The sequence below is a fragment of the Anas platyrhynchos genome, chromosome 12 (assembly GCF_047663525.1).
Source record: "Anas platyrhynchos isolate ZD024472 breed Pekin duck chromosome 12, IASCAAS_PekinDuck_T2T, whole genome shotgun sequence".
NCBI classification, from domain to species: Eukaryota; Metazoa; Chordata; class Aves; order Anseriformes; family Anatidae; genus Anas; species Anas platyrhynchos.
In genome coordinates, this window is record NC_092598.1 from 13,774,481 (window position 1) to 13,798,737 (window position 24,257).

Genomic DNA, 24,257 nt, shown 5'->3' on the forward strand with positions numbered 1-24,257 from the left:
GGGTTCATCATCAACCGTAACCCACCATAACCCCCATATCCCTTTCAGCTAGACTACTGTCAGCGAATGGACCCTGATTTCTTTGCAGACTAACATAACCCCCATGCTTACCTCCCTTCTAACCAAACAAATGACAATTTGAAGCCTGTTTTAAGCTCTACTTGACTCACAAAGTTTAAGGGGATTTTGTACTTGGGCTGTAGGGTTGATGTACTGCAGAGATAAGTACCGGCTACAAAATCTGTGTACAGCTCCAAACACATCTATATTTGGCTTGGATCCAATACAGTGTTTTTCAGTGTTGTCCGAGCTTTCTTTCCCTGTTGGGATTCTTCATTGTGTGTGGGGAAAAAAGCAGTTATCCATAATATTTTTCCATAATCTCTCTCGATTATAGGCAACTAACAAATCAGCCTGTGAAAACACAGCTGTGGTCACTAAAGAGTTACAGCGTAGATAACCTACCAGGAAATTTTAGATGTTTGCAGGCAGCCAATAAAAGGAGAGATAAACAATGCAGCTGACTCACAGGCAGCAAAGCTCCAGCTGTCTTTGAGCGCTGTATGAAACAGACTCGCACCGGGTATCTGCAGCAGTTTCACTACGGTGTTTGTAGTTTTTATGCCTGTATTTTTGGAGGTAAGTGAACTTTAGCTTGCAATTTCTTTTACTTGGACATTTGAATATTAGCTTAACTTAGAAAAGTTTCTCTTGTCCCAAGGAAAACATCTTTGCTACAAATTACTCTGAAAAATTGCCTTTAACATTAGGAACATGAAACTAATGGTTTTATAACAATCTCCCTCCTGCCCACCCCAGCTAGGGGAAGATGACAAACTTGGCTGAGGCTTTTAATGTCTGTTATTGCAGAAGCTGCCGAAGAAACACTGATTTTGTGATTTGTCAGTGAGCTTTGAAATGGGTGTAGGAGGAAAAGCATTAAAAAGAGTAGATCTTTTGGAAAAATGGCTTTAGTACCATACTTGCAAGTTAGGGAAACTTTCTCTGTAATTTCATTAAACCATGTCATGTTCTGTGATTAGTACTTCCAACAACTTTAGCAGCCTTGGTGAAGTGCTGCCTAAATAAGATCTCTCATTTTAGGGTCAAATTCTTTTGGAGACTACCAGCAAACAACTCTAAGTCCAGGTGTGGAAAAAGAAGTAGTAACCTGAATATAGGGACAATACTCCTCAGCATGTCATGGTTTGTAACGGAACAACTGAATTACTTTTCATTTATTTTTACAGAATCTCTAGTTAAACAAGGTTTTGCAAATCCAAAAAAGAGCTGGTTGCTATCTCTTCCTTTTAATCTAAATAGCAAACTAGCAAGAGTTTCAAGAAGTGTTATAGCTGTACTTAATTCCATTTTAAATAGAAATACATAAGTTCTAGAACGGTTTAGATCCCATATTCATTATTTTAGCCTCTTTGTACTATCTTTGGAGTTCTGAATAAATCATTTTGATTACTTAAATGTTTGTTTGCATTATTATGTACGTGGTACTTGTGGGTCCCTTCCAACTCAGGATATTCCATGAAACTACATTTCTATCCAGCATACAACTGATGGATACTGACTTGTTGTCTACATAAATCAGTATCACTTTAAAGCCACATTTTATATTATAAATAATGGCCCTGCATTTCCAAGTGATCAGATGGAAATATGAAAAAAACAAAACAAAACAAAAAAAAACATTAGCACCTTGTGGCCTGGGATGGTAAGTTATGGTCTGGACAATCCTCTGCAATTGGCACATTTTCACTGTCCTTTTAAGGAAAGTCTGATACAGAGTGGTAAAAGGAATTACCTTTTAGGATTAGGATAGTGGTTATTTGGGAAGGGGTGGTGCAACTTCACCATGCTTTATTGGTAGTGACAAAAAGTAGGTCTAAAAACTTTTCTGCTATTTTTTCTCCCAAGGCAGCCATCTAGAAATGGCCAAACCATTGCCTGTAGTAGCCCAGGAGGATTTGGATAGCTTTACCTTGACCAGGGCAGGCTCAGGCTTTGCACTGAAAGCCTTCCATGTTTCATGGAACACACAGATCTCCGTGAGGCTGCTGACCAGCCAGAATGCTACAGAGAGGTACGTGTCTTCTTTGGTCTATTATCCATGCAGGCTGGCAACACAAAACTACGCTGATGGTACTGGAATGAATCATGGCATGCCCACATCATCTGATCCTCAAACATCTCTCTGTTCCTAGAAATCCCAACTTGCCAAGAGGCAAATCAGACGCAATAATACTAAAAAACAAGCTCTACTTCTTTTTTTTTTCTTTTATGAGTTTTAGAAAAGTAGAGATTAATCCTGAAATCATTCATTATCTCTATTACAATAATGTCTTCAGACCCTGACCAGTAATATTGAGCATGCCATGTATGGCATTACATTTTCTGGAGAAAGAGACCTCAGCTGATTTTCATCTAAACCAGCAAGTACATGTGAGGAAATAGAGCAGTGGAAGGAGGGAAGGATAAGGGTCAGGGTTGCGGAGCAGTGAGATGTGTATATATGTCCCAATTACAAAACCACACCACTAGTAGCTGATGGGCATCCGCCTATCTGCCACAAAATTCCAGTGGGGTGACAAAGGCACAGAAAGTTTCTGAGAATAATTCCAAGATATTTTGGATGAAGCAAGACACAAGCATTTTAGGGGAAATCACTGACCTGATTGTTTATCAGGAAAAGAGTCTGATGTGCAACAATGGACTAGGTACAACTCATTTGTTAACTGAGAACATCACAACTGAGGTAACTTTTGTTAAAAGTAAAATTCAGATGTCTTAGTGGAATACATAGTGTTTAACTTCTTCCATTATGAAGACGGGAGGAAAAACAGTATTTTAGATTTAAAAAAATAAAATTATTTGTTCCTGAATTCTGGCAGCATTTGCTGCCATTTTGACAGTATCACTGTCAATTTAAACTGAAAACTTAAATATGTAAGGTTTTGTTTTGTTTCTAGGGAGCTGCTTGGTTTTTAGGCAGTAGAAGTCTAGCAATTTTGTAATCTGATCTAATGTTATTTGTTTAGTAGCTAGTTTAAAGAAAAATCAACTCTCCATCTCCTGTTCACATTTTCTTTAAAACATAAGCTGTAGTTAAATCAACTCACAGTAATCAACATCTTGCTCCTCTTTGAATTTAACATGCTATGCTGATTTGGTGGCATTTTGTCACTTAAACTTCTTCCCTAAGACTAAAGCCTGTGCCCTGCTTTTCTCTCTGCTACCATTCTGATCCCTTGTTTGCATCACACTACGTATAGGAAAACTAGGAGAATAAATTGCAGTCTACTCTGCCTGTAAAACTTTCAACTGTGTGCTGATGATAAATGCTTAGATTTGTGGAAATAAGTGCTAAAACAGGTGGGGCCATAAATTACTAACAGAGATTGGCTTACAGGCTTGTGAATCAGTACTGCAAATATGAGAAACAGAAACTGAAGTCTGATGACTTAGGATAATGAGAATGAGCTCCAGGTCTGTTGAAATCAACTGAATTTTGAATGAATTCTAATGGATTTTCAGCTCAAAAGTAACACAGATAATCAGACAATTACAAACAAATATACAACGAAAGCTGAAAGTGTGGCAGGAGTTCTTTTCCCTAAGAATGCCCAATTTAATCAACAATGCAGTGTTTCTTGTGCACAAGGAACTAACTGCCTGGAGCTCCTGGCAAAATCTTACTCTTCTCATGATCAAAGAAAGGCTTCATTACACCCTGTAAATGCAGACTACTTGCATTCAGGTATGCAATCCAACTGCAGCTGAACTTAAATATGACAAAGTTATTAGAGTAATATTGCTTTTATCAAATATGAATTCAGTTTATGTCATGCTTTGACATGGCCATCAGATACACATGGAAGCTCTTAATTTCCTTGTATATGTGGGTCTTGCTAAAAGCAAAAGGATACAAGTTCACGAGGGAAAACTTGATTTTTCGTAATCTAGCACCTCACGTATCAGCTTTTTCCCATCTTAGCATTTCAAATGCTGCTTCAAACTGTGCTCCTGTGTTCATGCTAATCTATCCAGGGTTCTTTGACACTAAGTTAGAAAAATACACTACACAAGATATTGCTTAATTTTCTTACAGTAGTTCGGAAGATGACACAAGCCAATGTAATTCTACCAATAAAACCAGTCTTGTGTCAACTATATGGTTCTTTCTCATTTCCATCATCTACATGATCTGATGTCTTGCTGAAATTCCCTTCAGTCTACCCAGCCTCTAACCTTAGCTCTCTTTTTACAGGGAGAGGAAGCTGCTGCTTCAAGATATAGCAATTGTCAGGTGCTGTAAGTCTGAACGTCTCCTGCCTGCTCTTGGGATTTACCAGTACCATGGACTTGTGGGGATAGTGACTGAGTGGATGAGCAATGGATCCCTCCACTCGCTCATCCATGAGGTACGTAGGAGAAGTAATCTTTTGTGACAAAGCTAATTACAAGCTAAGCCAAAAGGGAGCAACCAGCATGTAAATTATGGACAGTAGTCACATCTGCTATTCAACTTCTGCATTGTACTTTTGTTTACTGTCAAAATGAAAACGTGAATAGTAGAAGTTTCACTCTAGCAAAACCTGTACTTTGTGTTCTTTAGCATCAGCTGTACCCAGATCTTCCGTTTCCCTTGCTCATAAGGATCCTGTCAGACGTGGCTGAAGGGTTGCATCATCTTCACAGCCTCGAGCCTGCTTTTTGCCACTGCAGCCTTAAACCTTCCAATGTCCTTTTGGATATGCAGTACAGAGCCAAGGTGGGAACTTCTAGCCTATAGCCTGTTTGCGTGAAGTCCAGTGACTGCCCTATAGTTGCATGTATTTATTCTAATAACCAACACTTAGCTCTGAGATGGAAGTAATTGTTATAAAATCTTTTCTCCTGTCTCTGTAGATATCAGATTATGGTCTAACCAACTGGAGGAAACAGCAGCTGAGGTCAGACCTGCAGAACTGCAATCAGAGAAAATGCCAGGATTTAGTGTACATCCCTCCTGAAATACTCAGAGGTGGCCTTCCTTCACAGGAAGGCGATATTTACAGGTAAATGGGATTTCTAAGGGCAGGTCATACCTGATCCTTACTAGATTCTATAATGTTGCTGAAATACTTATTTGCAAAGACACTACAATAAAAATGCCAGATTTATATAATGCAATCAGACAGTATTCCATGTGAGGCTGATTACAGCAGTGAATTAAATGTGAAATTCCCCACATTTGGTGAATAATATCCTATGGTTAAAAACTGTTCTACAAGTTCTTATGTAAAGTACTTACAAATGGACCCAAATTTTTAAGAGTAATGTAGCTGCCAGAATATTTTCTGACACCTTTAGGAACCTAGTGACTACAATTCATGTGGTTTCTAAGTGTGAACTGTTGTTGGACTTAATTTCAGGAAGCATGTTCATGCCCAGATAAAAATCCAGACCTTAAGTGTCCCACTAAGGTCCCAAGCAACCTTCTCAGATAATTCACTGAGCCACTCAAACATTCATTCTTCTTAACTTTAGTAGTTTATGCAAACGAGGAAGACTATCTACTGTCACATCTGTTTTGGAACTGTAAAATATTTTATAGCTGTCTTGAAAAATGAGACAACCTCAAAGTGCAACTATTTTCTGTATGGACATGCATCTTCATAATCTGTTTTTATGGAGCCTGTGAACTAATGCTACAGGTAACTTTTAAGCAAATAAAACTCCTGCTTTATTGCCACAGAGACAGGCTCTAAGATGAGTCAAACAACACATATGCTTGAGACCTATACATGATGCAACTGATCCGATTTTTCATAAACACAAGACTTCTGCGCATGAAGAGAGAAGAAGGCTTGTTTCAAGTGCCATAATTAATTTCCAACATGTCATTCGTATTTAATTTTAGATGCTCAGATATAACTCAGTGCACGAGAAGTGCACGTCTAGATAGTGGTGTAATACAGAAAAGTGTCTATGGCTTAGTTGCATGTAAGCTACATGCACATCCATGTTGCACTGTATTTTCCTAAGGGGTATTTAAGTAAAAGCACTTTCAGACTTTATGTGGAAACACAGCAGAATAGGGGATTCTCTTACACGTGTAACTTAGCAGTACAGCAAGATATATGAATATACAACTAACTTTATTACAGAATTGATTCTTCCACTGTAGGCTGCTTTACTTCTGACTAATCTGTAGCCTGTTTTTTCTCTTCCTGCAGGCTTCTTGCTTCTGCCTCTAATTTTTCAGATTGAGGGTGTAACTGTATTTTAGACCACCTTAGATGTGGGTTGTACATGCAGAGCTGTGGTATCACTGAAATACTTCCTAGTTCATTAGAAAAGGAAAAAGTATCTGGATCTCCAGCAAAACTTGCTGAAGAAAACAGACATGCAGGGGATGAGGATCACGTTTTTGGTAGTTTAACTGACAAGCCTGTCGGTACCTGCTATTATGTCCCCTTCTTGCTATTTAAATTACTTGAAAGCAAAACAAAAGTGACAGAGGGCAACAGAAGGTTCTGAAATCTTCAAGAGTAAATGTATTGAAGGTACTAACCTGAAATATGATTGTAACTGATCCTATTCAAAAAAACATATGTGTATATATAGTTCTAACTTGATTTATTGTAAGAACTGCTTGTTTGATAATCAAAGCTTAATGCAGAGAAATATCTCTTCAAATTAGGAAAAACTTTTATAGGCTTTGTCTTAGAAAATTCCTGTCTTAAACCAATAAACTTGCTCTTGGGAGTAATGAGAACATAAATATGGATTCCAAGTTAATGAATGTTCCTTTGTGTTTTCCAGTTTTGGAATAATGTGTTGGGAGAGCCTAAGCAGACGGAAACCTTTTGAAGGTAGTCATTTCTATTGCTCGTGTATCATTTCATCACACTAATATTCTCTACAAATTCCCTTACTGTAGGGAAATGATGACACAAACAGCTTTTTTTTTTTGTTTTTTTTTTGTTTTTTGGATGTCCCTTTGCCTTCTATTAGTGCTAGAGCTAAAGATCAGAATCCCTCAGCAGATCCTCTGTGTCTCCAGGAGGATGACTCTTCTGCAGGTGAAAACTGTAGCTTCTTACGCAACTTGTAGTATTTCTCTGTGCTTGTTGAAGCACTCTGTTACTCAGTTGTATTTCCTGATTACCTTTAGGGAGAAACAATATCCTTATATTTCACTGCCACTTCAAAACCAGACAATGTGTTGGTGACAAGTAGCTAACAGGATGTGTAGTATGCTCACTTGAGAGTTGCCATGAATTTCAAATCCCCAACCAAGAAATGCCAGTTTGTGCTAAATTCTCTTAAGAAAAAAGAATCTTACCACCTTAGACAATATAAAGCAGCTCTAAAGAACATGGTTTATAAAGCACTATGCAATAATTGTCATAGTGGAAGGATGATCCGTATTTTACACAGGTTGATGCCAAAGTGACCTCTTTGCTAGGGGCTCAGATCTGCATGGCTTGCTCATTGAAGGACTCCTACGTTTAGTAAGCTGAGAATGACCTTTCAAAAATACTGCATAGGAACAGTATGTTAATATTCATTCACACAGCTTTCACTTATGCCTGCCATCTTGTGGTTGCCCAAAGTATTTTTTCTGTACAATAGGATTGATGTTCTTATAAGGTGTAAAGCTTTATATAAACTGTGTGCTTAGGATATACCCTAAGTAATTAGATGTATATCTGAGGGGTCTGTGCATGTAGTTTACAATGCATGGGTACATTCATCTGTCATTTCCTGTTAGGACAGTTCTCTCTCCTGAAATGTCCTGTTGCAATAACTAGTTACGGTTATTGTTAAAGGCTAACATCCATTAACTGCAGAGTAAATATTTATTTTTGCCTCTAAAAGTAGCCTTTGTTTTAATATACCTGATATAGCTTATGCTGAGTATCACTTCAAAAGTTCTGATGTCTTTAATGTCTCTTTGTGGTGACACTTTCCTATCCGTTGCAGGTCAAACAACCCTGCTGGAAGTTCTAATGGGAATTGGCAACGGCTTACGGCCTGGAATTTCGGAGGAGTTTATACCAAGCAATTTGCCCCAGAGGAACACGCTGTTGCACTTTATCACTCTTTGCTGGCATCAAGAACCAGATTACAGACCATATACTGCAGGTAACGTTCAGGGTTGGCTTTCTTTACAGGGTCTGTGCTTGAGATGGTTTCGCTGGGAACATTGCTCTGGCACTCCAAATCAGTGACAAAAGTGGAGGGCAAAGCAGCCTTTACATCACCCTCACAGTCCTGTTGATTTCTATCTGAAGCTTCCTACCAGAGGTGGCTTACTGATCTGAGATTGTATTTTAGTATAATGCGGGGGGGGGGGGGGGGGGGGGGCTAAAGAAGGGGATATTAGCTAAATGCATTATTCTAACAGACTGACCTGTCTTAAGCACTGCTTATTTCCAGCGTTTAAACAGTTCCCTATGAGGTGTGCTACTGTTGTTTGTTAGTTGAACTGTTATGTTTACCCTGTCTCTATTGGGGGGGAAAAAAAGCCAAGAAATATTAAGACTGTGGTATTTGAGGACTATTAAGCAAATTTTCAAAGCTAGACATAATGCAAATTGTTTCCTCAGCACTTGCATATAGTTTTACTGTGTTAAATTTATATATTTGTGTCTAAGCCTTCTGCAAGGGCACATCTGTATAAACAGTTAAGAAAAATAGATTCTCTGACAGTTCCTTAGAATCAGTTCTAAAAGGAAAGTAAAGGATGCATGAGGTACAAGCTGTATTTGAACTGATTTCACTTAGTTCATCTAGCTGCTCAACATAATGAAGTTAATACTCAATAGCATGCTTAGTGAGGTTAGTTGCAATACGCTGCCTAAATATATATACACTTTAATATGCAACATGCTATTTTTAAATGCTTTATTCCTCCTGCAGAATGCATAGCCCTTCTAAATGGAATTTTGACTACTATAAATAAGGAGGCAATTTCTAATGCAATCTACAATCTGATGGATGCAAAGGTTAGTGCAAAATTACGTTTCGTTCCTGTATAAGGATATTACTTGATTCTTCAATTAGTCTTTGTGGTCCAAAATGGAAAAAGGCTTTATCTTTAGTGCTTTACTGGACATGCCAGAGACCACCTTTTGGCACTTCAAGTTCATTCGGGAATTGTTTTTTTTATTATTTGTTTGTTTTGTAAAAAAAAAAAAAAAGTTTATAGAGAAGACCAGCCAGAAAGCCTTACTGTCAATTGCTACAGAGATTATAAAAATGATAGCTTCTTGCCAGTCACCAGCTGTAATCAGACTGGAAAACATGAGTGAGATCAAATATCAGCTTCAAGCAGAACACACTAAGTCTAGGATCAAGGCCAATTTTTCTTGTATGTACTGGTTAAAGATACTTATTCCAAAACCTGGACAGTGTTAATACCTGTTCCAGCAATACACTCTTCTGTCTGCTTCACTGTTTCTAAGTTGGCATGTTTCAAATGTAAAACACTGCATGTCCTCAGGTCTAAGAGGGTTCTCTGATACCTCCTGAATGGAAGGGGAATGGGGAAACAACTGAGGGACACAGCTAACTCCATGTTTGCTTATGCTGCCATAGGAAATCTGGCACAAATCTGACTGCCACAAGAATTGCTATAGCCTATCTAGTTAACTTAGGTACAGTAGAGAAACTACACTGGCACATTTCAGCCCTTGACCAAGTATTCCAACTCCATCTGGACTTACAAAACCTGTTCTGTATCACTGATTTTGTTGCTGTGTTTATGTGAGCTACCTACGTTACTGCATGCTAAATTATTTCTACGTGTTGCAATCACATACTGGGATTATAAAACAGACTTGATCAATGCTTTAATAAGGGGCATAGCTATACTTCATGTCACTTTATTACCATTTATATTTATGGAATACTTGGCAACATGTTCCTAAATAATACTTCAGTCTCCATTGAGCAAGACTGCTTTTCTCTTTGCTAAATTAGCAATGAGCATTATTTATTGTTCAAGTAACTAAACAAATAATACATCCAAAATGACTGGGAAAAAGCTACTGGAAATTCTTGAAAACGGCTCGATTCATTAACTGGTGAATTGTGAAGAGCTGGAACAAATCTGTTGCAGACATACAACACTGAAAAAAGTTACAAGTGTAAACACATCCTTATTGCAGACAGTTTGGCATATGAAACACAAGATGGTCCTGCTGTTTGGATACTTGAAGGACATGTTATAGCTAGCCCAATATAAGTATTTCACTATAGGGCTATTCTCACCTTTTCCTGCATGATCCCGAACTGGATTTAAAAGTAGAAAGAGTAACAGAGTAGATTTAAGTCAGATTCCACAATTCAACTCTACATGTGTTAAAATGTGAAGCTGCTCTATGCAGTTCACTATCACCATGTATCAGCATACCCAAGAACATAATATATAGTGTCAATGTAAATTCCTGCTCCTGACAACTGTGAATTGAGCAAACATTGGGTATTCTTATTGGCATTCTTGTACTACTTTTTCTAGGAGACAGCACTTAATGCATGCAAAGGTTCAGAAATCTACACATTGCAGACAGGCATACGCAATTCAGAGGTGAGTACATGGTATGCATCTGATAGTTTTACAAGAGTGCTTCATGAGCTTCTTGTTTCTCCTGACAGTGCTGACACCACATAATAAAAACACTCTACAGCTAAATGTCCTAACCCTATCCCTAGCCAGGACAACTACATCCAGTTAACCAACAAAACCCTGTTTTACCTTTTTAAGCAGCAGACTCTGCTCTTGCAAAAACCTTATCCACTTAAGAGTTACTTTGAACCACTCCTTGAAAATGTCCTAATGAAATGGCAAAAATCTAGCCTTTCTTGTGGTGTTTTCAAAATGTCATCTGGGAAAAAAGCCTGAGGCTGAATTCTAGCATCTGCAACTAATTTTCTTAAAGAGCAATGACAACAGTTCTGTGATCACTCCAAAATACTGTTAACTCCCATTTTCAAAGTGATTTTGGCACTTGTTGCAGGCTTGCCAATACCAAAAGAACTGGATAGGACAGAAGTAAAATCCAGGACAGGTAGCCTACAGCTGCCACAGCATCACAGGCAACTAGCTGAAGTCGAGTTAAGCATGTCTACAGGTTCATAACTACCTTACTCTGCCCTGTGAAACAGCCTTAGATTTCAAGAGGAAACTCTTTAGAAAAGGTTTTGGAAGAGCTTCCAAGAGGATAATTCTTCCCTATCTCTTTCAGGTCATATGTCCACAAAAGAACAACAAAGAAATGAGCAAGAAAATCCCTCTTGTACTACCAAGCTTGTCAACTATTCTACTTGATAGCAATATAAATCATGCAGGAAGAGAAAATATTCTTGAGATGGATCCAGCCAACTTCACCCCACAGAACACAACAAAGAAAGGTCTTTACCTTGATGTACATATTCAGCTCCAACTATTCTAAGAAAAGGATAAACATTACTAGTTGTTCCATAGACACATGCATTTTCCAAGTACAATTGTCCATTCTCAGAGCTTTGCCACCTACTGGTATCATCTGAAGCATGAGCTCACTGCAGAAAAGCAGAGACACTGTGGTATCTTTTGGTTAAGTGTGTAGATCAAAAAGCCTCTCTGAAAAACTTCAGAAACCTGACCCATAACATACATCTGCCATTCCTTGACACATCAAATATTGCCTGTCAAATTTTCCAGAACAAGTACGTTCTGGAATCCATTGCCCTGTGTTAGAAGGAATAACCATATTTTCTTATCAGCTAATCAGAAAAGGAGTTAGTTAGGTTCCTGTTACTGTTCAATTGCTGTTGCAATCCAAGGGTTGCATCTTATTCTTTTTTTTTTTTTTCTAGCTCACCCAGGCTCTGACTGTAGAAAATCTTTTGGTACTCCTCCATTATCTGGTCCAATGGCAGGCAAAGAAAACAGTCAGCATAAGGACCCACCACTGGCACTTAAGCAAAAACAACAAACTATGCACCCTGAACAAGCAGTGACAGGTAAGACTCCATTTCCAGTTGAGAGGACAATATTCTCCCAGATCAGACTTTAATTGATGATCAGATTGTTTAGAGATTGGTAGAAACAGATTTTTTTTTTCCTGAATTCTCTTGCACACTTGCCGGTATTTTTAGAGTAATAACTGCCAAAAACAATACAAATGTCTAATGAAGCTATTGGTACATGGCTACTCCTGTCCTCAGAAGTTCAGGCATTGGCTACTGTGAACATTAACTTATTGTTTTCCAGGTTCATATTCAGGCTGAGAACAGGCTTGAAAAAGAAATAGTAAAAAAAAAAAAAAAAAAAAAAAAAAAAAAAACAGAAAATATAGCACATAAGATATGAAATACATTGTTTGTTAAAGTCAGGAAAAAAAAAAACAATTGGGGGGGAGTTTTAAGGTGTTCTATAGTGCTACAAAAGTAGAAATTGACAAAAAAAAAAAAAAAGGGGGGGGTGACTACAGAGAAGGGGGATGAAACATTCATTTCCTTTCTTATGTGGTTTGGGACTTTCCTACTGAGCTGGAAACTGCCTAGTAGGAAAGCTTCTGACTTGTGAAGCCTGCTCTACTTATAGGTGAAAAGCTGTTCCTTGTTTTTTTTGCTTTCAAATTGGCCTATGATAGCTCCTACGTCTGTCTGGCCATTCTTCTCCACTTCCATTTATTACTTAGAGATGGCATAAATTCAGGATAAAGCAGCAGACTTGTCCATACAGGAAAAGTTCATTGCATAACTCTACTGTCCAGACTCAGAAATAAGGAGGACAGAGGCATGTTTTCCAAATAACAGTGGCCTGCAGCTATTAATTTTCTCTTGGTGTATGGTATTTACTGGACATCAAAAACCTTAATGTTGGTACGGAGTATTTTAATAGGCATAAGCCTAAACTGTCTGTGAGGAGGCAGAGCATAGTGCTCTTGATCATTTTTGCAAGAAGTATTAGTTTTGCTACTAGTTCGGCTTGGAGATACATGTTCGATTTCCCACTTTCACAATATGTTTCAAATAGCACTGCCGTCCTGAACTACCTATTGGCTGTTCTTCTACTTTCTACAGGAAAGTTTTCAGCCAAACTGCATTGTGCAAGTTTTGATCTAGAATAGGGCCAGACCTGAAAATCTCCTCCCTTCGCACAATCCAAACAATCTTTAAAAATGCTTATCTTCTGTAATATGTTCTTCATGAGTTTCAAACAAAAGATGGAAATACATTGTAGTTGTTATAAACAAAGAACACAAACTAACTCTTCCTATTCCTTTCTTTCTCTACTAAGTTTATATTTCTAGTAGCTACATTTGTCGGTGTTGATACTACCACTTGCTAACAACTTCTGGAAGAAATGAGCACTTAGTGGATCTTGTTTTGTTTCCTTTTTTTACTCAAGGTCCTTGCTGCAAAGGAAACTGCTGTCAAATATTAACCTGCCAGAGAGGAACCATACTGAGCTGCATGACAGAAGGACGCCTCAACCACATTCTTGATGTCCTTCGCTCACAGCAAATGCTGTCTCGAATGGATTATGAAACAATCATCTCTTACCCCACAGTGACTGGCCGTGCTCGGGCATTGTTAGATGTTTGCCTTTGCCTTGGAGAGAGGGCAGCACAGGCTGTAGTGACTGTACTTACAGAGACCAAATGCCGTCCTCTGGGACGAGGACATTGCACAGACTGTCCTGCTGAGAAAAATAGGCTGCTGCTGTGACTTTTTTGAGGTTTGTTACATGGATCAGAGCACTGGTAATTTGGAATGGTAATGATTCACATTCATTCCTCACAACCTGTTGACTGAAGTCAATTCTGCCTGCAGCCCATGATTTTAGTCCTCTAATGGAAAAAGCTAGCTGGATTAAAAGGTCAAGTCAACCAACTGTCTGCAGAAATTAACGAGACTGGTATAACGAATTCTAATTTGGACCTCAGAGACTGGAGGAGTGTAATGTGTGCCAGAGAAAATATTGTTCAAGTCAGATGACACCTTATTTTGTTGATTTTGGAAGACTGGAAAATGGATTATGAGTTTTTTGGAGATCACGCTATAGAAGAACAGCTATTACTAAATCCTTCCAGCTAAGCACACTGAAGAACAGAGTACTGGATGAAGAGAAAAATGAAGCTCTGTGAAGGACAGGTGTTACTGTGAATGTCTTAAGAGAATTAAGAAATACTACACAGCACCTTAAGTAACTCTAGGAAAACTTACATCGTGCATATAAATTATTTTCACTCACAAATGGTCATATGGTCTGAAAACAGGGCACTGATAGTAGCGCTTCAGAGAGGTGGGCCTAAAGCATTTGGTAAATAGAAAAATGTTAATGCCTTACATCCATGTTGTTCTCTCTATGACTATAGCTCAAATGCAAAATTAAACCAAGTAGAAGAGGTACCAAGCTGATCACTTCTGAAATGGTGGTTCTGTTGAACTGTAAAGGAAAGTAGAAAATTATAATGAAATTATAATGAAAATGAGATTGTAAAAGGTGCAGGTTTTTGAAGGCACAATGGGATTCCTTCAAACTGCAAGGCACTAGATTAACATGAGAACTTGTTATACGTTCTACAAGTATTTCAGATGCAAAACTATGTTTCCCTGCATTGCATTTGTTCTCTCTGCAGTTTCAAACTGCTGATTTACTTCAGTAGTTTGACAGGTTGTAATATTAAATTTAGTAATAATGTCTCTTATTTGAAGCATGCCTAGAAAACACTTGTTACATCACAGAGTGTAATACTGCTGGAACCATAAACTTTAGCTATCATTTTTTATGCACATTCATTAAGCTTTAAGACAGCTTTGAGATGCTATATTGTTACATTTAAAATCAATGTCGAGTGTTGAAAATAATTTTGCCTATTAAAGGAACTAAACACTACCTTTGCTGTTGATTTTTTTTTTTTTCAATCCACACTTTAAATGGGAACCCTCAACAGACCAGATTTTCCTTTACTAGGAAAGGATGTCTTTTTCTTGAGGGAAAACTACTGCTGCCATGATGTTTGCCTTGTTTAGAAGGCATAAGATAATCAGAGTAAAAGAGATAATCATTTGTGAATTATTTATAGACTTTTAAGAGGGAAGGTAACAATATTATTGAAACTTAGTTACCAGCTTTAAAAAGTCATTCCATTCAGTTCTCCTGCTGGATGTTTTTATAATTCTGATGTGTGCCAGCTGGCAGACTTAATTTTCTTGTCATTATTATTTTTGACATAGAAACAGTTTTGGCTCTCTGGCTTTCTTACTCTGAAACAGCTTTCTACTTGAGAATATCATTTGATGTCAGACTTAATCTCAGTCTTAATTTTTAATTGCAGAATTGGCATGAAACAAGTTGGAGCAGAAGTTATCTGTTTTTACAGACAGATTTTTGCTCTCATATTTGGCTTTCCAATTTAAGTATCTGTAATAGGATGTGACCTTGCAGAATTACTGATCCATTACCATTGTGTTTACACAGATTTTTGTCAAGATAATCCAAAAAGACAGTTTGTAACTAATTACAAACCAAAGGCAAATCTGTTATTTCACCTTCAACTGAGCCTGAACAGAATTCTTTAAGTATGTTATTCAATAATGAAGTCTAATCCATATTCAGATTTTTGACACCTACTCAGCTGAAATCAGTATGTGGCTTTACTGAGCCTTTTGAATTGATAACCTTGGCTAAAAGCATTGCCATAAACCAACTGTGCCACTGCCCAAGCCTTGTTACTGACACACATAAGCTAATGCAGTTTTGTCTTAATATAGGCAAATGCATAGACTGCCTCATAAATCTCCGCTGTGCAATATAAACGATTAAACTTTTGGGTTTGACGGTTGAAGCTGTTGGGAATATTTTTTTTTCCTAAGCATGTTTTAGAGGGATGCTTTTACTTCACTGAAATCAAACTGCTGTTGACATAGAAACCTGAAATTAGAATACTTTTATTTTGTCTCACCAGATACATACTTAAAAGGCCTGTACTATTTAGTGATATAACAAAGACATTAATATTGATGGGTTGATCACTGATTTTGTGATCACTATCCTTCTACCTAAACTACGTTTATTAGCAAAGATTTCTACTGTCCTTGCCCCTCTTTTCCACAGTTTTTATATCACAAAACAATATAGAATCACAAAACAATATAGAATTAATAACACTAAGCAAGAGAAAAGAGAGCAGAATCAAACTGTTCTTTAATATCTGTGGGAAGAAACAAAGCTTGAACCTGATGAATGTTTAGTGTCCTAGAAAAGAAATATACGTGTATAAGGAAATACAACGTAGGTAACTGGAAAAGAGCAAAGGGATCAAAAAAGGCATTTCGGGAGTGAACATACAAAATGATTAGTAAAACTCCCTTTTGCAGTTACTCAAAAAAGACAAAACTACAACTAATAGATCTTAAAAGTGATGAACCACATTCAAATTCCATTTAGTTTTATTAAAGGAAAAGTAACTGAAGTAGGCAAATGTTTATTTTTTTTGGACTTAAATTTATTGGAATTGGAATCATTAATCGGAATCTATTTTTCTTGAAGCTGGCTGCACCTATCTTTTGCTGACTGGTAAAAAGATGACTGTCCCTTGCCCTTTTTCCTATCTATACAGCACCTTTATCTCAGCTGGGATACTTCCTGCAATGAAAGAACATCTGCACTAGAATTTGTTGAGGTTAATTTGTGGAAAATTAATCTGAGATACTGGAATGAAGCTTCTAAGAGATTAGTCCTTCCAGTAGGGAGCAAAACAAAGCTATAAATACCACTTGATAGTTGTCACCAGTACCTGCTAAAAACAGAGTTCCAGAGAACAACCGACAAAGGCAAGTATGTACCCGTAAAATACTTGTCTAAAAAATTTTTAATAATGCATTAATGGACTAGTAGTGTACACCAAATAATTTTTACACCAGTTAGGTAGTATAAAATGTACAAAAACTAAAGTACTAACCTCAAGTATTTTTATGATATCATTTCGAGTTTGAATTCCGCGTGGTCTTGCAAACATTTTCATGTTTGCACAACTTTAGTATCTTGAGCTATCTGTGTGATTTTAAGTACATACATAAATACTCGTGGGACTGCTTTCTTTGGAAAAGACTCAACCATCTTCAAGGCTGCTATAGAGAATTTAGGTTTCTTCACTACCACTTTTTTGATTATGATACTATGCAGCTATTAACTGTGCTTTCCCCTAGTAGTATATGTTGTCTCTAAGACTGCTGCATTTTTTATGCATGAAGAAATCTTGTATTGTGCTATATTTCCTCTCTTTTTTTCCTACCCCCCTGCCTTCTCTGCAAAATATTATATTGGAGCTCAAGAGGTCTTAGTGGAGTTTTGATTTTGTTCCTCATCAAAAGAAGTAATCCTTTGCTTGCCTTGCCTGATATACCCTTTACTGAGCACACGGTTGGCTTGACAGGTGGTTTGTCAGCCAAGTTAAAACTCCTGGATTTTGAAGTCCACCATGAATTAAACTATCTGCCAGGGTCTGCAAAGAACATATGTAATGAGTTGTGTTAAATTTAAGTAAGTGTAGCTGCAAGAATGCATTAACTGTAAATTCAGTATGTATTAAAAAAGGGAATCTGGTAGTTGCAGAATTGCATTTTGCTTAATCACAGTGCAAGAAAAATGGTGAACAAGACCCTCAGATGTACTATTTCCAGCTCCTGTGCTGATAGGAAACAATTTGTGATCAGTATTTTACTACTTCCTACCTTTACTTCCCTTCTCTACACAAGAATACGTGTCAAGTAAGATTTAGAGAGATCTATATTCCCAAACTGACATCTTGATCATGCTTTTCTGTTGACCTTTCCTGTTCCACAGAAGAGAGACATCAGTTGAAGGAACTGTGGGCTCTTTCAAGCAGGCTGAATTAAATGAAGAACAAAAACTTCACCCTTTGAAATATGATAGCCTTCTGAAGTATTTCAACACATATTTCCAACTGTTGGTCTTGAACTTTCCACGTAGCAAAAGCAATGCCCACATGAGCAGAAAACACAGCTGAATTTCACCCTTTCAGAAGTGATCTGGCTGTGCTCCAGGAAGTTCTGTACAGTTCGTTCTTTCTTTAGGTTTCAAATAAAAGTATTCATATTAGGTAACAGAATGACTACCAAAATTATATTTGTTTTCTTTTGTTGACCAAAAGGGCACTATTTTTTTTTTTCATCTAGAAAAATCAGTAGAATGTTACCTGGGGAAAAATGCTGAGATAAGTAACTAAGGAACACATCTGGAAACTAAAAAACAAACGTATGAGACTTTTGACCTTGGACTAGCTGCAAAATATGTTCCCAACAGAATTGTCTGTATGCCACTTACACATGTTGTGATAGCGTCCTGTCACAAAACAACAGGAAACAAGAAGGAAAATGCTGTTTTTTAATAGCCTGCCACATTTACTTGTGTAAGTCACTGAACTAGGCAGTGTTTTCCATTCCATGCTGGCAACGTTTAATCTGCAAAACAGTATTCAGCTCCAAGCACGGGCTGAGGAGAGCCCAGACAGGAGAGGAAGGTTGATAAGCAGTGAGGAAACCTGACATGTAAGGACAAGTTGATAAAATTGTGTTTGTTTGGTCTAGCAAAGAGGAGACCAGAGAAGCCAGAACAGTCTGGAGCAGAGGTAGCGAACATCCAGTAATGCAACAGCAGGGCTGGCACCAACCCACTCCTCTGTTCTTACGGCTTTATGATGCAGGAGCGGTTCTCAAGCTGGTATTCAGGCAGATTTAAAGGACATTGGGAAGGAAGACAATCTCCTCCCCTCCCACACCCAGCACAGTCAGCAATATTCGGGGATCATTTTTTTTTTTTTTATCCACACAAGAGCTCTTCCCTAGATGGACTTAACATAAACAACAGTGACATGCTAAGCATTTTCCCTCCATGTGCCCATTAGTTATGTAGGGACCTATTTACGCAAATCACAAGTGCTTAACTAAAGTGATTTCAGAAGAAGCGAAGGTCTTTTTGCTGGGAGCTATATAACATGAATATTCACAACTACACTGTAACTCAATCAGCATTGACTTCACTACAACCTACCTGGGAATTCACATGCCTCTTTGCAACTCATCTATCAGGAAGTCGGAATACGGAAAAGCTGGTTTTGTCTTGCATTTTTTAAGCAATAACAAAGAAAGAGCCCTGAACTTATTCCCATCCTCTAAGTATTCAAGAGAAGAGAGATATGGATTCTGTTTTCATTTATCACGTCATTCAAAATCAAAACTAGATAGTCTTCGATTTCATTTTCTGTATGAAATAAATAATAGGGTTAAAAGTGTGATGAGCTCAGCTGGTATACTTTATCTTAATGTGTTTAGTAAGGACAGTTTGGGTTATTTCATCATTACTATGTCAGTGCAGCAATTTCATTCACTTTTAGCTGGGCTAGGGCATTTCTCTTTTAAAATCTGATAGCAACTCTTGTTCTCTTTGCCCAGACTGGCCACAAGAAATAAAAGCTGTCCTTTCTTGCCTGGTAATCCACAGATTCATCAAGAGAAGATACACACAGGGCAGCTGGGCCTCTCCGGCTTCTGACAGTGCCAATCAGCTGTACCAGTCACTGTGCACACTGATATCTGCAGAGGTCACTGAGGATTTGTTGCTTTAAGGTATACTTGGCTTTGGTTTTCACAGACTTGCTATTTAATAGACAGGCATTTTCTGTTGAACAAAGGAAGTCTGTTTAAAGAACAAAATAAAATATAACTATCAGGATTTCACAGCTGTAATCTTACTGTGCAGTATATCCTGGATTCGACTGCAAGAGCATACGATACAGCTGTCTTCTGCTTGTTTCAGTACAACCACCAAATGCAAAACTTTTTTTTTTTTTTCTAATGACAAAACTTTATGGGCATTCATGCTGTGCATTGTTCCAGTATAGGATAACCCAGAAGAACAATTTCTCCAGTGCTACAACATGTCAGCAACAAACTGCAATAAGGACAAACAGAGAGCTGTTGATGTAGTGTGACACTGAGCAACCTACATGATCAATCTAAGTGTGAAGTGAGGACGCTTACAGGACTCTAACCATAAAGTTTGTTGCACGAGATGACACCAATGACCCATCCTAACAATTAACCTGGCCACCTCTTGTACTTTCAACACAAGCTGAGGTCTTCCAAGTTTTCCCACACCAGTGACACTGAGGTAAAAATATCTGCCTGACGCCACAAGCAGTAACGTGACACCCAGGACCAGGAGGTTCAGTCTCTGTTATCATCCAGCCTGAGCTCTGACATATACGACCAAGTGCTTGCTCTCATTTCACTTTTTACAGATTCATGTCAAAGTAAAGAGCACATCACCAATGCTGCGTTATCAGTGATCATGTCTCATTAAATCAAGGTTACTGGTATTCAACGTGCTCTTAGCTTGTGGGATTTACGCTAAGAAAAAACATACTGAAAAATGCTGGAGAAAAAAAAAAAAAAAAAAAAAACAGCAGTAAAGTTTAACAGACTGCAGTAGGTGATCAGGGGGGCTGAAAAGGCTTTTCGTAGCTGTGGGGATCTTGCATAACTTGGGAAAGTCTTGGTAGTTCTTAATTAGTCCACTACAATTTGCTCAGTGGGACACTATGCATCAAGTAGTCAAGAGCCAAGCGTGGAACAAAGGAGCAAAGTGCAAAATACACACAAATAGACTGCTGAGAAATCATTTCTGAGAAGTTAGCAAAGCCAACCATAATTTTAACTTTAGGGCTGAATACCTTCTAATATTATCAAAGAACAAATTAGAAATTGGAACTGTGCTGGCAGACAAAAGACTAAACCCATTAATAGGACTATCCTACTTATTGCAAAGGCAAATGGACTGGCAATAAATCCTCCTGTGTTTCAATAAAATGCAATTTCCTTAATCTTCAAGACTCTCTTAATGTTTAAATGGTTTGCATTCAATTTTTAAGGCTTACTTTTGAATATTGAGGCATATTCTGAAAATCGCATGGAGCATGCAGTCTTGGACAAGTACTCAGTAAAACTTCAAAGGGGCTCTGATCTCATATTTGTGAAACAACAGGGTTTTATTTATTTTACAAGGAAAGCCTATACTATGTAAACTTATGAATTAGAACTTGCATAGTTGTCACTGTTTCCAGATATTTAAAGGAGCACACTTTAGTCTGTTCACTTGTGTTTACATATAAAATGTACTTAATCCAGGTCCGTATGCATAGGCATAATAGTTAATTTGTACAAATTGCATGGAAATCTATACAGAAAAGTCTTTGGATTTACTTTTTAGGAAACTTTACTTTTAAATACAGACCAAATTTGGAGCAAATCTAACTACACAATCCTTCTGAAAAGTCTTGGGAATAAGTGCCTTCCTTACGATCAGTTCACTCAAGAATTTTTCCCAGTGCTGAAAAGTATGCTGGGTGTGTGCTACTTTAACTTCTCTAAATAAAACAAGAGGGAACATTTCATAAAGCATACAAAATTATTTGTATTATACAAACATTTCAAGATAATTCAGTAATAAGGAGAAGAGTAAAACTGAAAGCAAAGATGCGCCAGTAGGCTCAGAACTGATGGAGTTGTACTGTAGAATACTGAATTCAGAGTAGCTCTGCTAAGGAACATCTGGTTGAATTTAAATTGCGAAGTTTGTACTCAGCATGTTAAGACAAACAAAATGATGACTTTGGCTTCAGACACTAGTAACAAGCTGCCTGCAAACAGGCTATCAATTTAACTACTACTATTAGACTCTTCCAAGCCTCCATAGGGTCCTCCTTTTTATCAGAGAGATAGGCAGGTACCACAAGGGAAGAAAGTACGTTAGAAAAGGATTGGCAATAACACAAGGGAGGTTGTAACACTGAGAAATTTTGCTGTTTGAAGAAAGACTGAGTGCACATATTAGAAGGGTAAAAGTTGCATTTGATATAAACCACAGATTTCTTCAAACTCACATCCAAAAAAAAAATTTACCCAAACACTGTGCAACTGGGTTATAAATGCTACCACTTAGGGCTTCATAAACCAAACATAATCACACGGCAATTTGGGTCCTCAAACAAGAAATAAGTATTTATTTTTAAGAAACTTCACAAGGCTACAAATCCCCTGTAGCTTGTTTTTATAAATAATTATTTTTACTAGCCTTTAAAACAGACAAGGACAAAGAACATTACCTTTAAAAATCCTTACAGCTTTTTAAATCCTAGTGAAACTGTGATTCTAACACCGATGTTATTTTCTAAGAAAATGAAGCCAGTGATTCACCCACTTACTCCAGTAAAGAGCCAGATCTTTAAAAATGCATTTTAGCATAGATGAGACGATCTGGCTAGGGTCTCAGATTTGAATGCTTTAGTTGTCTAACAAATAAAGTCAATCTACTTCTTCAAAAATATATATAACTATGAAGGATCACTTTTTCCAAATAAATCCCCCAAATTAACTGGGGAAAACAGGAAATACTGAACATTCCATTTATTATAGAGAAGATTATAGTAGCAAAGAAAAAAAAAATAGACAGCTTGGGGCATTGATCTAAAGAATGTTCAGTAAATAATGGAATCCTTCTTTTTCTGATGATTCGGATTTTTTTGTTTGTTTGTTTCTTTTTTCTCCTTGTAAGGTTTTATCGATAACATTTGAAAAAATGTCCATACTTTAGAAGATATCCATCTCTACTTCTGCCTCACAGCATGGAAAGCAATAAAGAAAAAGAGCTTGCAATTATGTGCAACAATGATGTGTATGACCAAATAATAAAATAAAAATGTAACTTAAGTAAGCACTAAAATTTTGATGAGAGCAGATGAGGCAGTCAAAAAGACAAGGTACCTGTAAAGCAATGGAAGCAGACAGAAATTATTAAAAAAAAAAAAAAAAAAAAAGAGAGAGAGAGAGATGTTGACCCTTATGTTAAAATCTGTTTATAGAAATTGCAATATTGAGAACACAAGATTTCCGTAAAAGAAGGCCTAATGTAAATCTTTAAAGTATTTAAATCAGAGTACAGTTGGTTAAGACAAAGCCATCTGAGCTATCTCTCTGCTTCTGTTGCTAGAAGGGACATTTTCCATTATCTGTGTCACTTCCTTTTCTCTCTGCTCCTCTACTCCACAATTGTACCCTTGTGATTATGCCAGCAAAAAACTAACCCAAAAAAGTATTGGATTTTACCAGTTTAGTGAGCAGAAGAGCCTCACCAAAGGGGCCAGACAAGTGCCAGAGTCAGTCAAATGCTAAAAGACAGTGAAACGAGTAGGAGGAGCTATGCTGTTGGGAGCATGGAAAGATAAATTTAGAAGCCTAAATTTAGACTTTTTTTTTTTAATTGCCTAGCATTTTGGTACTTCTGATTTGGTCCCTCTGATTTGTAAACAATAGTCACTTTGCTTAAAACACCTATAGAAAAAGTTTGTGTGATGGAAGAAGAAAGTGGCAAAGGATCAGCTAATTTGATTTTGTGAACAAAGTCATTCAACTTTAACCAAAGAAAAGAAACAGAGGCAATTAAATTCATTTTTGGAACTGTTTCTGTTGCTCTCCTGAAAGAATACAGAGTATATGGCTGACTCTGTGCTGATGGAGATTAAAAAGAATACCTCCTTTTAGCACTTACAAACATTGCCATTTCTTAGGCTCTGGCTGAAGCCACAGATTTACTGTCACAAATCATTTTATGATCCCTACAGATAACTCAGATATCCACAGAATGTACATTTCAAAGGAAGCACAGATGTGGTCTCAAGTCTCATTTGGTATGGCAAAAGTTAAAAGGAACCATCATAAGCCTTAAAATGTGTGGCTAGATACAATACCTTAATGAAAGTTAACAGCATAAATTCCATGTAAGTACTACTTACTTAGACAACAGTTTCAACACTGACCTTAAAGCTCAGTACATGCTTGTTCACGCTTGTCCTTCCATGAATGAAGTGCACCGGGAAAACATTTTTGGGGGACTTATACAGTATGGACGTGCTTAAATTCACTCTGTGCTCCAGGATTAATTTCATAATAAGCAGAAAGCCAACAATCAGACTTCAGATCAATTAGATTTAACAGCAGTTTTTAACTTGTCTCTGTCATGTTCTAAAACCATTTAATGATTATCCTGTAGATTGGGTTTTCTTTAGTCTGATGCAAATTCAATTTTGGTTTGTTTAGGGATATTTAATCTGTTCATTCTTCAAGTTTTTTGGGGTGGTTGAATTACATTTCCTACATCACATTTAATGGCAATATTAGTT

At 37.4% G+C, this 24,257-nt stretch overlaps 1 protein-coding gene across 3 annotated transcripts; it reads left to right on the forward strand.

The window, feature by feature from the left end:
• Positions 1-501: 501 nt before the first annotated feature.
• LOC101797616 (receptor-interacting serine/threonine-protein kinase 2) lies at positions 502-14,893 on the forward strand. Of its 3 annotated transcripts, XM_005025722.4 has the most exons (13): positions 502-639; positions 1,105-1,206; positions 1,930-2,095; positions 4,280-4,433; positions 4,628-4,783; positions 4,921-5,069; positions 6,820-6,869; positions 7,984-8,145; positions 8,923-9,008; positions 10,523-10,591; positions 11,250-11,415; positions 11,863-12,009; positions 13,403-14,893. In XM_005025722.4, the coding sequence occupies exons 3-13, from the start codon at positions 1,944-1,946 to the stop codon at positions 13,720-13,722; spliced, it is 1,611 nt and encodes a 536-aa protein (XP_005025779.2). In that variant the 5' UTR covers positions 502-639; positions 1,105-1,206; positions 1,930-1,943; the 3' UTR covers positions 13,723-14,893. The 3 variants fall into 3 exon arrangements, with proteins under 3 accessions (XP_005025779.2, XP_005025777.2, XP_012960735.2); XM_005025720.6 differs by lacking the exon at positions 1,105-1,206; XM_013105281.5 differs by lacking the exon at positions 1,105-1,206 and having other exon boundaries at positions 11,872-12,009.
• The last annotated feature ends 9,364 nt before the right edge of the window (positions 14,894-24,257 follow it).